This window comes from Dasypus novemcinctus, chromosome 2 (assembly GCF_030445035.2).
Source record: "Dasypus novemcinctus isolate mDasNov1 chromosome 2, mDasNov1.1.hap2, whole genome shotgun sequence".
Classification (NCBI taxonomy): Eukaryota; Metazoa; Chordata; class Mammalia; order Cingulata; family Dasypodidae; genus Dasypus; species Dasypus novemcinctus.
In genome coordinates this window covers 47,372,432-47,385,866 of record NC_080674.1, presented here as the reverse complement: position 1 = coordinate 47,385,866, position 13,435 = coordinate 47,372,432, and the positions used below count along the sequence as shown (strand labels likewise).

Below are 13,435 nucleotides of genomic sequence, written 5' to 3'. Positions count from 1 at the left end.
AGATAAAGCTTTAACTGGTTACGAAAATTCCCTCAGTCTGCATTTTAACTTAGGCAGTGCGATCAAATTATTGGTTTAGTTGTTTCTTTCCAGTTAGCCCAAAGAACTGGGCTTTGTTCCCTGCTTTATCCCCCGTGCGGCTTGCACATAGAAGGCTCTCAATAATATTTGTTAAACGGCAGTATATATTCATAGCCAGTGGCAAATAAATAGAGCAGACATGTCTACTTGCTGTTTTAGAAAGAAGTGCAAAAACATACTTGGAAGACATCTATTTTTAGCACGTTATTTCTAAAAACAGCTTTAATGAGATATTGTTGCTTAAAACTTTTTAACTAATCAAGCATCACTCAACTAAAATTCACCTTTCTGTTCTGGCTTGAAGAGGGGTAGCGTCCCGAAGACCGTGCTCGAGAGCCTTAACTCAACTACGTAGAACCGCTCGGAACAGGCTTCCGGCTCCGCCCCTAGTAGCCGGGGGGGCGGGGCGTGGCCTCCGGCCTCCGCTGCGGGCGCGGGCGGGGCTTCCGGCTCTCCCTTATCCGCGGAAGTGAAGTGGCTCCTGAGGGCGCGGGAAGGTTTGAAGCGCGGCTCCGCGGCTTGTGTCCTTTACGCTGCGGTCCTAACTGTCCCCGCTCCCGCTGCTCAGATTTGGCGGACGCCTGAGGCAAATGTGATCCTTTTTCTCCGCGGTTGTGATTGTTTTGTCGTTGTTGGTAACTTGTCAAATTCAATCAGGAAATTCCTGGGGAAACAGTCGTGGGCAGGCGCAGACCCTGCAGTCTCGGACATTTTGGCAAATTAAAAGCACAGGTGCGGTGGATTGTTTAATTTCCACAGCTTGACCAGATCTACCGTGTGAGTCCAAGACGTTTGGTTGTTGCTTTGATGAGGCTTTTTCCCGTAACTAGATACAGTGTTTTGAAGAAGGAGGTGACTTTTCGATCGTTACATATTCTCTGACGTAGTGTACCAGGAGGTGAGGATGCAAACAGGAATAAGAGTAGAAAGGAGGCTGGGAATGTGGGTCGGAGCCGGATTAAGGTTTTTTAATGTCAGGAACTTTAGACATTACACTGTATGCTGGGTGGGAAGCGGTTGGTATTACCTGGAACGTTAGCTATAATAGCTATACTAAGGATGGATTGGAGAAGAAAGAAACTGGGAAAAGATGCCAGACAGTCGCAAGAGTCTAAGAGAATTGATGGCCGGAAATAGAAAAGGAGGAACCTAGAGACAGGTTCAGGAGAGAGTCTTACCAGGTAAAATCGACGGGACTTGTTAAAGGCATATGGAGGGAGGCAGAATGAAAACTCAAATATTACTAACACTGGCTACTAACAGTGCTCTCATTAACTGAAATGGCGGCTGCAGGAGGAACAGGAATTTAAAAATTCACTTTATTATTTCATCATTCAGTGAATATTGTGTCCTTATTGTTGAATTTTAGATGCCAGGGGTACAACTGTGGATAAGATTTAAGTTTCTGCTGAGTGTATGACCTAGTGGGAAAAGATAGTAAAACAATCAGTTTTTATAGTGATTGATGCTATGGAGAAAAAAGGAATGAGCATAAAAAGTGATTGGAAGAGGACTGGGGGCAACTTTTAACTGATCGAGTCAAGCCTTTGAGGAAGTGACATTTGCACTGAGACCTTTATGGTAAAGAATCAGCCATATAAGGAGACAAGAAAAAGACATGCTAGGTAAAGAACAGTGTAAAGGTCCTGCGGTGGAGAGAGCTATTTTTAAAGAACAGTGAAAGGTCAATTTGGCTGAAGTGTCCTGAACAAGGGGGAGAAAATTGTGACATTTGGAGATCTAGAGGGAGCCAGATTGTGTGGGCTTTATAGGCCATGATTAGGAGTTTGAATTTATTCTAAGTGCAAATGGAAGCTATCGGTGGGTTTTAAGGCAGGGAGTGATAGATCTGATATAATTTTAAAAGATCCCTCTCGCTTCTGTATGGAGACTGGACTTAGAGGAAGTTAGAGTGAAAGAGTAGCTTATTTGGTAGATATTACAGGAGCCTGCTCTGGGTGGGAGTCATTAAGTTTCATTTTAGTCATGGCTGTTTTAATGTATCTGGAATAGGCACATGGAGCTAAGTCTAGAGAGAGGAAGCTCTATGAGAGGTTGGGTAGATTTGGAAGTTCTCTAGAGAAAGAAAATAACATAGAGTGAATAGATGAAATCTCAGGAGTGATCATATGGTTTAATGTATAATTATATCCTGACATATTCCACCAAAGATTATAGGCTATATCAAATGCCTCTAGCTAGATTACATACATCTAAAAGGGGTAAGAGGAAAAAACAAAGGTGGGGTGTAAAAGTGGCGGAACAGTCTATAGTAAGAAGAGAAGAAATGAGAACTAAAGTTAGTCTTGAAGAATCCTTGCTTTAAGAGAATAAAGAAGAGCAATGATTAAAATAAAAACAAATATGGAGGGGAAAAGGCAGAAGGAGAGAAAGTTTGGTGCAGAGGAAAATAGACAATAGTGTTACAGATTGACTAGATTTAGTAGGATGAAGACTGTCTCAGAAGATATTGGTGACCCTTGTAAAACAATTTCAGTAGAGAGGTGGAGGAGAAAACCAGAATTGAGGATCGATGGGAGAGAGAGTAGGCAGGGAGGAAATACTACTTTTGAGAAGTTTATTGGTAGGAAATAGAGGTAAACTGGGGTAAGTGGTATCTGTGGAAAGTTATTTTTTTCCTGACAGGTAAAAGTTGGTCACATTAGTAGTGGAAGGGGAGTAATATCCTGGAAGGGGATGGGGTTTGCCTTAGAAAGAATAGAAGTTGAGATTGTCTGGTGCTAGGCACTTTCATATGTGTTGTCTACTTTAATTTTCACAACAATTCTATTATTATCCCCATTTTACAAATGAGGAAAAAGAAAAGGCTTTATAGATAGTAAATGGTGAATTGTAAATGGAACCTGACACTTATTTTCCTTCATACCTCTGGAAAGCAAAAGTAAAGCTATGGAGTGATTTTAGAGGTAGAGAAGAGGAAATTGAATTTGGTGAAATGAGGAATCTAAGACATTAATTACCTTGTTCAGTAGTAGCAAGGACTCCCTTAATGCCAGACTAGGGACTAGAATTTAGGTCTTTGGACTGCTTTTTCAGTGTTCTTTTCCATTAGGCCATGTTCTTTTCTGTTTTGGCCTACTTTTTGCATGTATTATGAATAATATGTTACACACTTGTTGCAAAGGTGGAATTTACTTGTTTTTTAAGGGAGATACTGAACATATAATTTACAGACATTAAATTTAAGGAGAAATAAAATTATTAAAATTATAAAGGCAGTTACAAAGTGGTGAGCTATCTCCACCCACTAGGTGATGTTCCCACTTTGGAATAAAGCCCTGGGGGTTAATCAAGGCATTCTGTTAATGATATTAATTTCAGATCATTTAAGAATACTAAGATTGCACTTTTTCTCCAACAAAAGTAAATGCATTGCCATCATGTTTTGGGTATGTTGTTAGAAGATGCATTTATTTGAAAGAACTTTTGTACATTAAGAGAACCATTTATGCTATTGTTTTTCCTATTTCATTCAGTCTTTGCTTTGGAAGGACATCGTATCAGTAGTCAGAATAATGGCAACTGAAGTTCAGATGGTACTTTATGAAGATGATTCAGTGCAAGTACAATATGTTGATGGTTCCAAATTGCAGCTTTCTCCCTGTGGCTCTGAATTTTTATTTGAAAAGGCCCCTCCTATTACAGCACATCCTCTAAAACAACCAGAAAGAATTCATCAAAGGACACAGTTTGTGATTAGCACTTACCGAGTAAGTAAAGATGATAGAAAAACTATTTTTTTAAACCAAAATATGGCCAACATAGATCAGAATATGAAAAGTAAGTAGTATTCTGGATTACTGTCATTCTAAAGTGACATTTTCAATGAATTTCAAATGATTTTCAAATCATTTTCCTTTTTATAAGATTGCACTTTATAATTCTTATTGTAGGAGCAACTACAGCGAGCCCTAGATTTTCGAAACTCTTCTGCCACGTGTCCTTTTTTATCTGAAAGCATCATACCTCCTGAAAGGAAAAAGGTAAATTTTTTGTGGACCTTGGTTTCATAAGTAATGTTTAAGGACAAGTACTTAGAAACAGGTTATGTAGTGCCCACTAATTTTTTCTTATTTGAAAAGATGCAGGAGATACTGGCAGTGCCGACTACAGGTCTTTCTGCTATTGGCTGAGATCATTTTACCTCTCAGGATTTTAATTTTTCAAAATGTTGCTCTTTAAGGCATACAGAATTTATTTTGAGAAATGTACTATGCCAGGTACTATCTAGACAAGTACTTTGTGAATGCTATCTTAGTTAGTCCATATGATAATCTGAGATAGCATTTCCCAAATGCTATTCAACAATTCTAGTACTATTTATTAAATAATTCTCTCTTATCCGCCTCATTTTGAAAGCTTACCTTATCACATGTAACATTTTAAGATGTGATTGAGTCTGTTTCTGTATTCTCTGATGGTTTTATTGATTATTTTTATGCTAGTTCCATATCATCTAAGTTGTATTTGCTTTGAATATAGTACATTGTTGTGCTAGTCCTCCCTCATCTGTTTTTTTTTTGTTTTGTTTTTTCAGAATAGATTTTTCCTGGGAGGAAGGGGTAGATCAAATCTCATTTATCTTTGACTAGGACATTTTTAACCAAAAAAATATTAATACTAAATATAATCAAGATTTTTTTTTCTTCTTTTCTCTCTTTATTTTGTTCAGTGTATGTGTGTTTTACTTTTCTAAGAGAGATAATCTTAACATCAAATATTCTGTGGAAAGACCCTATGTATTCTGATAGCTTGCTCTCCATTTTTCATTCTCCATAGGTAGTAGAATGTAAAACTTTAAGAGCTTTCTTACACAATCTAAGTATATGGAAAAATTGGAGTATTAATAGAAAATACTTACCATCTTTTTCTCCCCTTCAATTCAGCATATCTTCATCGACATCTTAGAAGTTAGATGGCCCAGTCTTGATACTGGTGATACCATGATATGTTTAGAAAATGGTACCGTGAAGATAACATCTTTAGATGGTCATGCATACCTTTGCCTGCCTAAATCTCAGCATGAATTTACAGTACATTTTTTGTGTAAAGTGAGCCAGAAGTCGGACTCCTCTTTAGTATTGTCAGAAAAAAAAAATCAAATCAAAAGGGACAAACTAGTTGAAAAAGCAGGAAAATACAGTATTTTTGGAAGTTTACAAGGACAAAAACTGAAGAATAAAGAAAATGAACTTTATTGTCATATCATGAAACCCAAAGGACCTTCAGAGCAGAAGAGTTGTGTAAATGGAACTGAAAATAGGAAGGAACTACCTTTGCCTGGTACAAAGCACACATGTGTTTATACATGGGTAAAGCAGAGCTGGCCTATAGTCTCCTGTCCAGAGGAATGGAAATACCCTTTGTCTTTAGCACGTAATTTTCAAGATAAAATTAGCAATATGTCTAAAATTGATACAGATATCACCCAGAATAGAGTTTTAATTTCTGGTGTTTCAGAGGAAAGTGGAAAAGAGGTTTCTGTTCTTCCCAAGGCCCTGTTACTCAGCTGTCCTGTCCCACACCTGCACAGGTATGGAAGAGTGACTTATTTTTCTCAAACTTTTGTTAGAACCAGTCTTAACCTGAAGATAATTTTTTTTCTAAATCATCTGATGCCATTCATAAGAAAAGTTCACTCAATTGATCAAAAACTTTGCTTATAACTAATTGTAAATCATTTCCCTAGCAAATATGTTGGTTATGTTTCTTATTTTATATCTATGTATTGCATGTTTAAAGAAGGCTGACTATATACTAGATACAGTCAATCCTCATTGTTTGCAGAGGCCTATTTGCTAATTTGCCTACTTGTTAAACTTCATTTGTAAACCCAAAATCAGTATGCCTGGTGCTTTGATATCTTTCACAGACATGCACAGAGTGATGAAAAATTTGAGTTGCCTGATGTTCATGTTCCCAGTTGTAGTCAAACCACATGACATTCTGCCTTCTTGTTTCAGCTCATACAGAAAGCAGGTGTCCATTTTGCAGTATAGTTAGTGCCACATTTTCCCCATTTTTTATGCTTTTTTTTGTGTGTGTGATTTTGATGTTTAAAATGTTCCCCAAGCATAATGCTGAAGTGCTGTCTAGTATTCCTAAGTCCAAGAACTCTATGAAGTGTCTTACAGAGAAAATATGTTTGTTAGATAAGCTTTGTTCAAACCTGAATTATAGTCCTTTTGACCTTGAGTTCAGTGTTAATAAATCCACACCTATTTAATGAATTCTAATTTTGTGCCCCCTGTTGTGATTTATGTTTAGATTTGCTTAAATTTATGTTCAGAAGCTTTGTTTAAATGGTGTTCTAAGATGTCTTAAGACAACTATACTGTTCTAGATGGGATTAAACAGGAGGAGTCTCTAAGAGACTAGTGAAACAAAGAATCTCTTAGGGAATCATTTGCAGATTTAAGGAGGAAGCAAAAGATATAAGGTGTCTTTAATAGAAATACAGTTCACATAAAACAAAATTATGCCTTGATTGGTTGATAAAATATTGTGGCCAGAGGTTCACAGGAACCAAACCCTGTATTTTCCTTGGGGCAACTGTGTATGGGTAACTTTATAGCACATCACTACCATATAGAACATAACTACTATGAATAACAAAAATTTATTGATTGGTTAATGAAATATTATGGCCAGAGGTTCTCAGAAACCAAACTCTGTATTTCCCTTGAGACAACTGTGTGTGGGGAACTTAATAGCATATCACTACCATATGAAACATAAATACCATGAATAACAAGAGTCTTTTATAGACCTTTATAGAGTTCTATATCTCTTACAGAGAAACTTTGTAGAACATAAACTACCATGTAGAACATAATTTGAATAACAAGAATCTGCTGTAGGTACCTAACATTTTTAAGTACAGAGACTGTAAGATGACTAAGACACAATCCCTCCTTTCTAGGTGCTTAGAGTCTAGGGAGTGTCACTGTCCTTGAACAGATTGGTCAAGTGTGGTAAAGTGATGGTGCAGGGATGTGCACAGGGCTGTGGGAGAGAGCACAGAAGAGTACCTGCTGCAGCTCATTAGAACATATTTCCTTGATTGTTAGAGCATTGATCTAACAAGTGTGTAGTCATTGATTATTTCTTCAATACCTAGCTTCAGAGGCTAGCTCTCTCTTTGTTTAACTGACTAGTCCATTTGCAAAAGAAAACATGAAGAGGCTTCTGGATGGCTTTTACCTTTTACCACCACTAGATAAATAACCTAATAGTTGTAGATTTGTAACATTAACTTTGTATTAGTCATGCAGTAACAATAATAATAGCTAACACTTACAAAACACTTATGTGCCAGACACTGTTGTGAGTACTTTTCCTCATAGGAACTCCATGAGGTAAATATTATTATCATCCCAATTTTGTACAGGAACTCAAGTCTCAGAATTTAAATAACTTGAACAAGATCACAAAACTAATATGTGCAGAACTGGAATTTGATCCCAGGTCGTCTCTGAGTACACATTTGTTATTTAAAACAAAATATGGGAATGATTTCAGGTAGTGATAATCTAGTTGAAATTTGAAATTCCACTATTATGAATACTCATTAAAAGATATTTATGATTCTAATTATGATTCTAAATGAACAAATTTTCAAATAATTTTCTACTAGCCTAGATTGAAATCCATCATCCTTCACATGGCTTAACAGGTCTTCCATAATCTGTCCCTTCCTATATCTGTAGTCCTCTACTCTTTCACTGTTCTTGCCCTTGCTTTCTTGACAGTTGTTAAACTGGACTTCTGCCAATTCCATGAATGCTCAACCTCTCTTTCACCATTGTGCCTCTTTTCTCCTATGCCAGGAACATCCTTGTTTTCAGGTCTCTGCTTAAGTCTCACTTCCTTGAGCTGCTGTTCTTAAAGTCTCTAGACAAGGTTATGTCCTTATATGGTTGGTCCCTTAGCCTCCAGTACATCTTTTTTTTTTATGCTCATTATTTAATATTTAATATCCCCACCAAATAGTAATCTCCATTGAGGGCAGAAGACCATACCTGGTTTGCTGAGTGTTATATCCCCAGTGTATATATAGCACAGTGCTTGGCCCACCATAGATATTTCAGTAAATATTTGTTATTTGAATCCAGGATGAACTTTAATGATCAGTAGAACTATTAAAATTCAGAGAATTGGGATTAGATTCAATAATTAGATTATTGAAAATACTGAGAAAAATACATGGAAAAATAAATTCTTTAAAATTTCATTTAAACAATTTCATATTAATTTTTTATTTTTCTTTGATCTAACTAGTTAAGCAAGAAATGCATCTTGTTATAATAGCATTATTTTGTTGACTTTTGGAGGTCAACCAGAATTAATAGCTTGTGTTTTATTTTTTACAGGTGGAATTTTTGTGATTCACCTTTACAGAGATGGTCTGATGAAGAAGAGTATTCCTATCCTGAACTTGTAAAAGTAGTTTGGTACAAAGGTGTTATATATAGGTAAGATACCCATGTTGAAATTAGAGCTATTTAGCAGTGTCACCAAGGAAATGAGGCTCACCTTGCAGGCAGACTCTCACCCTCCATGCTCCTGTTTTTCATCTTGAGTTTCACAGGTCTCAAAACTTGATTGTATCAGTGCACACAGGGAAATTATGACTAATTCACATTAACCCTATTCACAAGACTTATGTGAAGATAAAAAACCAGTGAGGGATCAGTTTTGCTAATGAAGAAAATATTCATATCAACTATTTAGGATATCCTTTCCAAGCATCAGGGGATCTAGTTGTTTGAATTAGTCATCAGAGAGTTACTTAGTGAGCATGAAATGAGAGAAGTTTGGTGGGCTTAACGGAGATTTTGGCCTTCATTCATGCAGCAAATATTCAGTGAGTGGCTTCTCTATGCCAGGCACTCTTCTATTGAATTATCCCCACTCTACAACAAGTATACCTCTTAATGACTGGCATACTATGTTGGCCAGAATCATTTTCTCTGCTGTAAATTATGCTAGAAGAACAATGCTAAGGTTTTGTTCTCCTTTCTCTGCATGAAGAAACATTAATTTCTGACAACTTATTCTTTATATGTGGTCCAATAAAATCAATTTGGCTTAACTTTTATATTATATAGTCTATACCTAATAACTTGAGTGTACCTGGCTGTTCTAGGTACATTCAGTCACCTTCTCTTATGGATGGCTCCTACAAATGGCTAATCTCATCCATCGGCTATTGGTTCCATTAGTTTCATTCTCAAAGAACAGTCTTAATTTCAAGTTCTGGAAATGTCTTATTGCTCATAGACATTGCTTTGGTGATTATTATATGCCAGCCACTATGATTGGCAGGGGCATACCAGGATGATAAGACAATATGTCCGACTTCTGGAAACTCTGAGCTTAGTTGTTGAAATGGAAACATAATCTAATTCTGTGTGTTCTGTTTATCTGTTACCAAATAAGCTAACTTGGCTGGTTGGGGTGCAGAGTATGAGATTATCTGCTCTTCTGAGTAAGCAAAAGACTATACTTCTCTGCTTGTTTTGTGTGTGCATGTGTGTGTGTGTGTGTTTATGACTCAAGTATGTTTTAATCTAAGTAGAAGAAAATTTTAATGATTATTTCTCTTACTTAGACTTACACATAAAAACAAGAACTCAATAGAGATTTATCCTGGAGATGGATCTATCTTCAAATCAGAAGGAGCTCATTTGGGGAACTATTTTACATATTATTCCATTCAAGAAGGATCGGAAGAGGTAAACCTATAATAAAGTTTCAACTCAAGATTTTTGGTATATAGTTGTTTCTAAATAATTCTGAATATAGATGGGAAAATTTGGTCTTTGTATAGCATTGCTTTCTACTCCCCAGTTTGGAGAATTAACATACTCTTACTGTCAACATTGGCACAGTAAATATTAACAGCCTTATTTTTACTATATTCTCACTCCATGTCATCAAGTTGCATAAGCAATTTGAGTTTAAATCAGAAACTAAATTTCTCTGGTAATGGGATATATCAATAGGAAATGCTGAAATTACTTTGAGTAGATATACTATTTTGAACTATATTTCCCATATTTGCATAAGAAAAAACACATTTTTCACCACTATGTAATTGTTTCATATTTTAAACACTTAAATCTTAAATCTTTAGATTCAATTAGAAGGGTTGAATAAGATTGTTCTTTGTTAAAAATAGTGAAACATAAAAAGTTTTAAAGAAAAAACAGTGACATATAACATGATGTATTTATCAATAATGTGGATAATTTGTTGAGTCTTAATTTGCTTTTTCCACTCTGACATTTGACATCACTCTTTTATAGGGGTCACATAATATCCCACTACTTTGCTTTGCAAAATGGAACATAAAAATGTTTTCTCCCTCCCATTACAGAATGGAGTACTTGAATGATAAGATTATTAGAGCTGCTAGGAAGAAGAGTTAAAAGTAAACAAAGATTTGCTTTTAAGTATGGGAACTTCCAAACATATACAAAAGTAGAGGACGACTAGTATAGTGGATCCCCGTATATTCTTTACCCAGCTTGTTCCATTTATACTTCCAGTGCCCCCTCCACCCCCTATTTATTTTTATGTACCACTCAAATATGTATATGTACATTTACATATTTACATGTTTATACATACGTGTGTCATATATCTCATGACACAATCAGGTAAACAGGCAAATAGAGTGAGTATATATTCACACTGCTGTATGTCAGAAGGTTGACAAAACTACAAGATAAATATAGCGCATCTTCCTGAAACCTCAGTTTTATTCAAAGGTATCTTGGGGAGGGATGATAATTCTTATTCTAAAGCAGACCATATCATGGAGCATGAGCACAAAACTCCAAAGCAAGATTTGCATTTGCTCTCCTCTGTCCAGTGAAAGATTTAGAAATAACTGGCATTGGGGGGATATCTTTTGGGGATAAAATTGTTTGCTCCTTACTTTCACCATATTCCACAATGAATGCTGGATGTCTTAATAGGCGAAATGTCAGAAATCAAAATGTATAATTATTAGAAGAACAATGTTTATAATTTTGGTATAGGGGAGGCCTTCTTAAGCACAATGCCATAAAAGAAAAGTGTGGTAAGTTAGATATTTTAGAATTTATGTTTAATTTTAAAAATTTTAAACTTCCATTAAATTATTAAAGTTAAAGAAAAAGACCTGGGAGAAAATATTCAACACTACAAGTAAATAATAAAAAGATTTAAAAATTAGAAAAATGAGCAGAGGATATGAATTGGTAAACCATACAAAAAGCAATATAAATAAGCTGTAAATATTTGAAAGCATATTCAACTTTGCTTGTTGTATCAGGAAATGCAAGTTGAAATAACAGTGACAACATTTTTCACTCATCAAATTGTCATAAACGAAAAAGGTTACAATATCTAGTGCTGGCAAGAGTTTGGGGAAAGTGGTACTTTCACAGTGTTGTAGGAGGGTAAATTGTTTCGGTCTTCATGAAGATAATTTGTTAATATCAAATAAAATTGATCAGAAATCTGATTTTAGGTATCTGTCCTAGAAAAATATTTGCATATATGTACAAAGGAGCATGGCCAAAGGTGTTGATTCCAGCATTGTTTCTAATAGCAAAAACCTGGAAACAACCTAAATGTTCATGAGCAGAGAAATGGTGAAATAGGCTATAGTAGACAGATTGTGGGAATGCTTTGAAGCAGTTAAAAAGAATAGGAATGGGAAACAGGTATAGCTCAATGGTTGAACACCTGCTTCCCATGTATGAGGTCCCAGATTCAATCCCCAGGACCTCCTTTAAAAAAAAATAGGATGATATAGATGGGTAGAGAGATTTTGAAAGATCTCCAAGGCATACTGTAGAGTGAAAAAAAACAAGTTGCATAGGAACATGAATAGTTTTATATCTTTTGTGTAACAAAAAAACAAAATCCAAGAATACATTACTGCATATACACACATGGAAATTCACAAGGAAAACCTTGGGCAAATATGCACAAAATCGAAGTGGTCACTTTTGGGGAAAAGCCTGGTATTTTTATAAGTATTTTATATAAGAAAACATTAATGTATTTTTACTTGATGAGTAAAAAATTAATAGGGAAGATTAACAAATGCTCTCATGTACGTGCTTTCTTAGAGAAAAGAGCTGGGTACTTTGGGACCACATAAAATGAGGCACATGATCCAGTTTTGAAGTTTCTGGGAAAACCTCCTGGAGGGATAGATGACTAAGCTAGGATCTGTAGTGCCAAAGGAATAGTTAAGTAAAAGAGAACTGAAGGTAGGAAGATCATAGAGCAAAGGGAACTATGTACTTGCTCAACTCTGCTTGGCTGGCTTTTTTGTCTTTCAGATTTCTATTAAAATGTAACCTCCTTATAGGGAGGCTTTCCCTGACTATCCAAATTGAAGAAGCTTCCCAGGAGACTCCTTATCATGATGCCCTCTTCTCTTTTTTTCAGAGCATTTACTACTATGTGACATTTTTTTATTTGATCTATGTTTGTTACTAATTGTCACCTACTGTAGAAGTAAGCTCTGTTTTGTTCAACACACTATTATTGCTAGTGCTTAGAACAGCAAATGGTGGATAATGACTCTGTAGGCAAGAAGCCTGGGTGAGTGGAGTGATTAAAGAACTGAAAATGCTATAGTTCATTACAGTAGTACACAGATAGAATATTGGTGGGGAGAATAATCAAGAGATGAGGCTAGATGCTAAGCTGAGGCATGAGAAAATCTGTTGCATTTAGAGAGTCACTGAAGAATTTTAAGTGGGGATGTGATAAAATCAGAATTTTCTTAGATCACAGGAAGATGAGCTAGATGAGAGCAAGGTAAAAATTCAAGTGGTAGAACCAGCTAGAAGACATTTATAGTAGTTCAGGGAAGAGATCATGAGGCCAGGCACTGGTAGTGAGAATGGAAAGATAGAAATGGATAAAAGAAATAATGAGACAGAATGGTTGACTGCTTAGGTATTGGACTGAGGAAAAAAGTGTTGAAGATAATGCCAAATTGTTCAATAAACCAGTGAGTGATGGTGCAAGGTACTGTATTAAACCAAACATTTATTGAATCTTAAGTATTTTGATAATGGCTGTTTTTGATCTTACTATGAAGTATGAGCAGAAGTTTTAAATTCAACTCTATCTCAATTCCACCTACCTAAGTTACTGTAAGACTCTTAAATACAAGATTCAACCAGATTTCATAATGGTTAAACTGCAACATGAGTGTTTTAGAATTGATGAAATAGGGTAGTGAAAAAGACAAGAATCCTTAGGGAATTTAGTATCTAGTAGAGAAAGACACATAAATAATTAAAATGAAATATTCAGC

The 13,435-nt window shown here is 35.7% G+C and overlaps 1 protein-coding gene across 2 annotated transcripts in view; it reads left to right on the top strand.

The window, feature by feature from the left end:
* Positions 1-529: 529 nt before the first annotated feature.
* C2H5orf34 (chromosome 2 C5orf34 homolog) overlaps positions 530-13,435 on the top strand; it is a 36,647-nt gene continuing 23,741 nt past the window's right edge. The window contains exons 1-6 of one of the 2 annotated variants that reach the window (XM_071208024.1): positions 530-813; positions 3,579-3,812; positions 3,996-4,085; positions 4,989-5,635; positions 8,475-8,576; positions 9,716-9,839. In XM_071208024.1, the coding sequence (XP_071064125.1) occupies positions 3,618-3,812; positions 3,996-4,085; positions 4,989-5,635; positions 8,475-8,576; positions 9,716-9,839 (1,158 nt within the window). In that variant the 5' untranslated portion in view covers positions 530-813; positions 3,579-3,617. Of the gene's footprint in view, positions 814-3,202; positions 3,813-3,995; positions 4,086-4,988; positions 5,636-8,474; positions 8,577-9,715; positions 9,840-13,435 lie in introns of those variants that run through there. The other variant, XM_058308689.2, reaches the window with a different exon arrangement.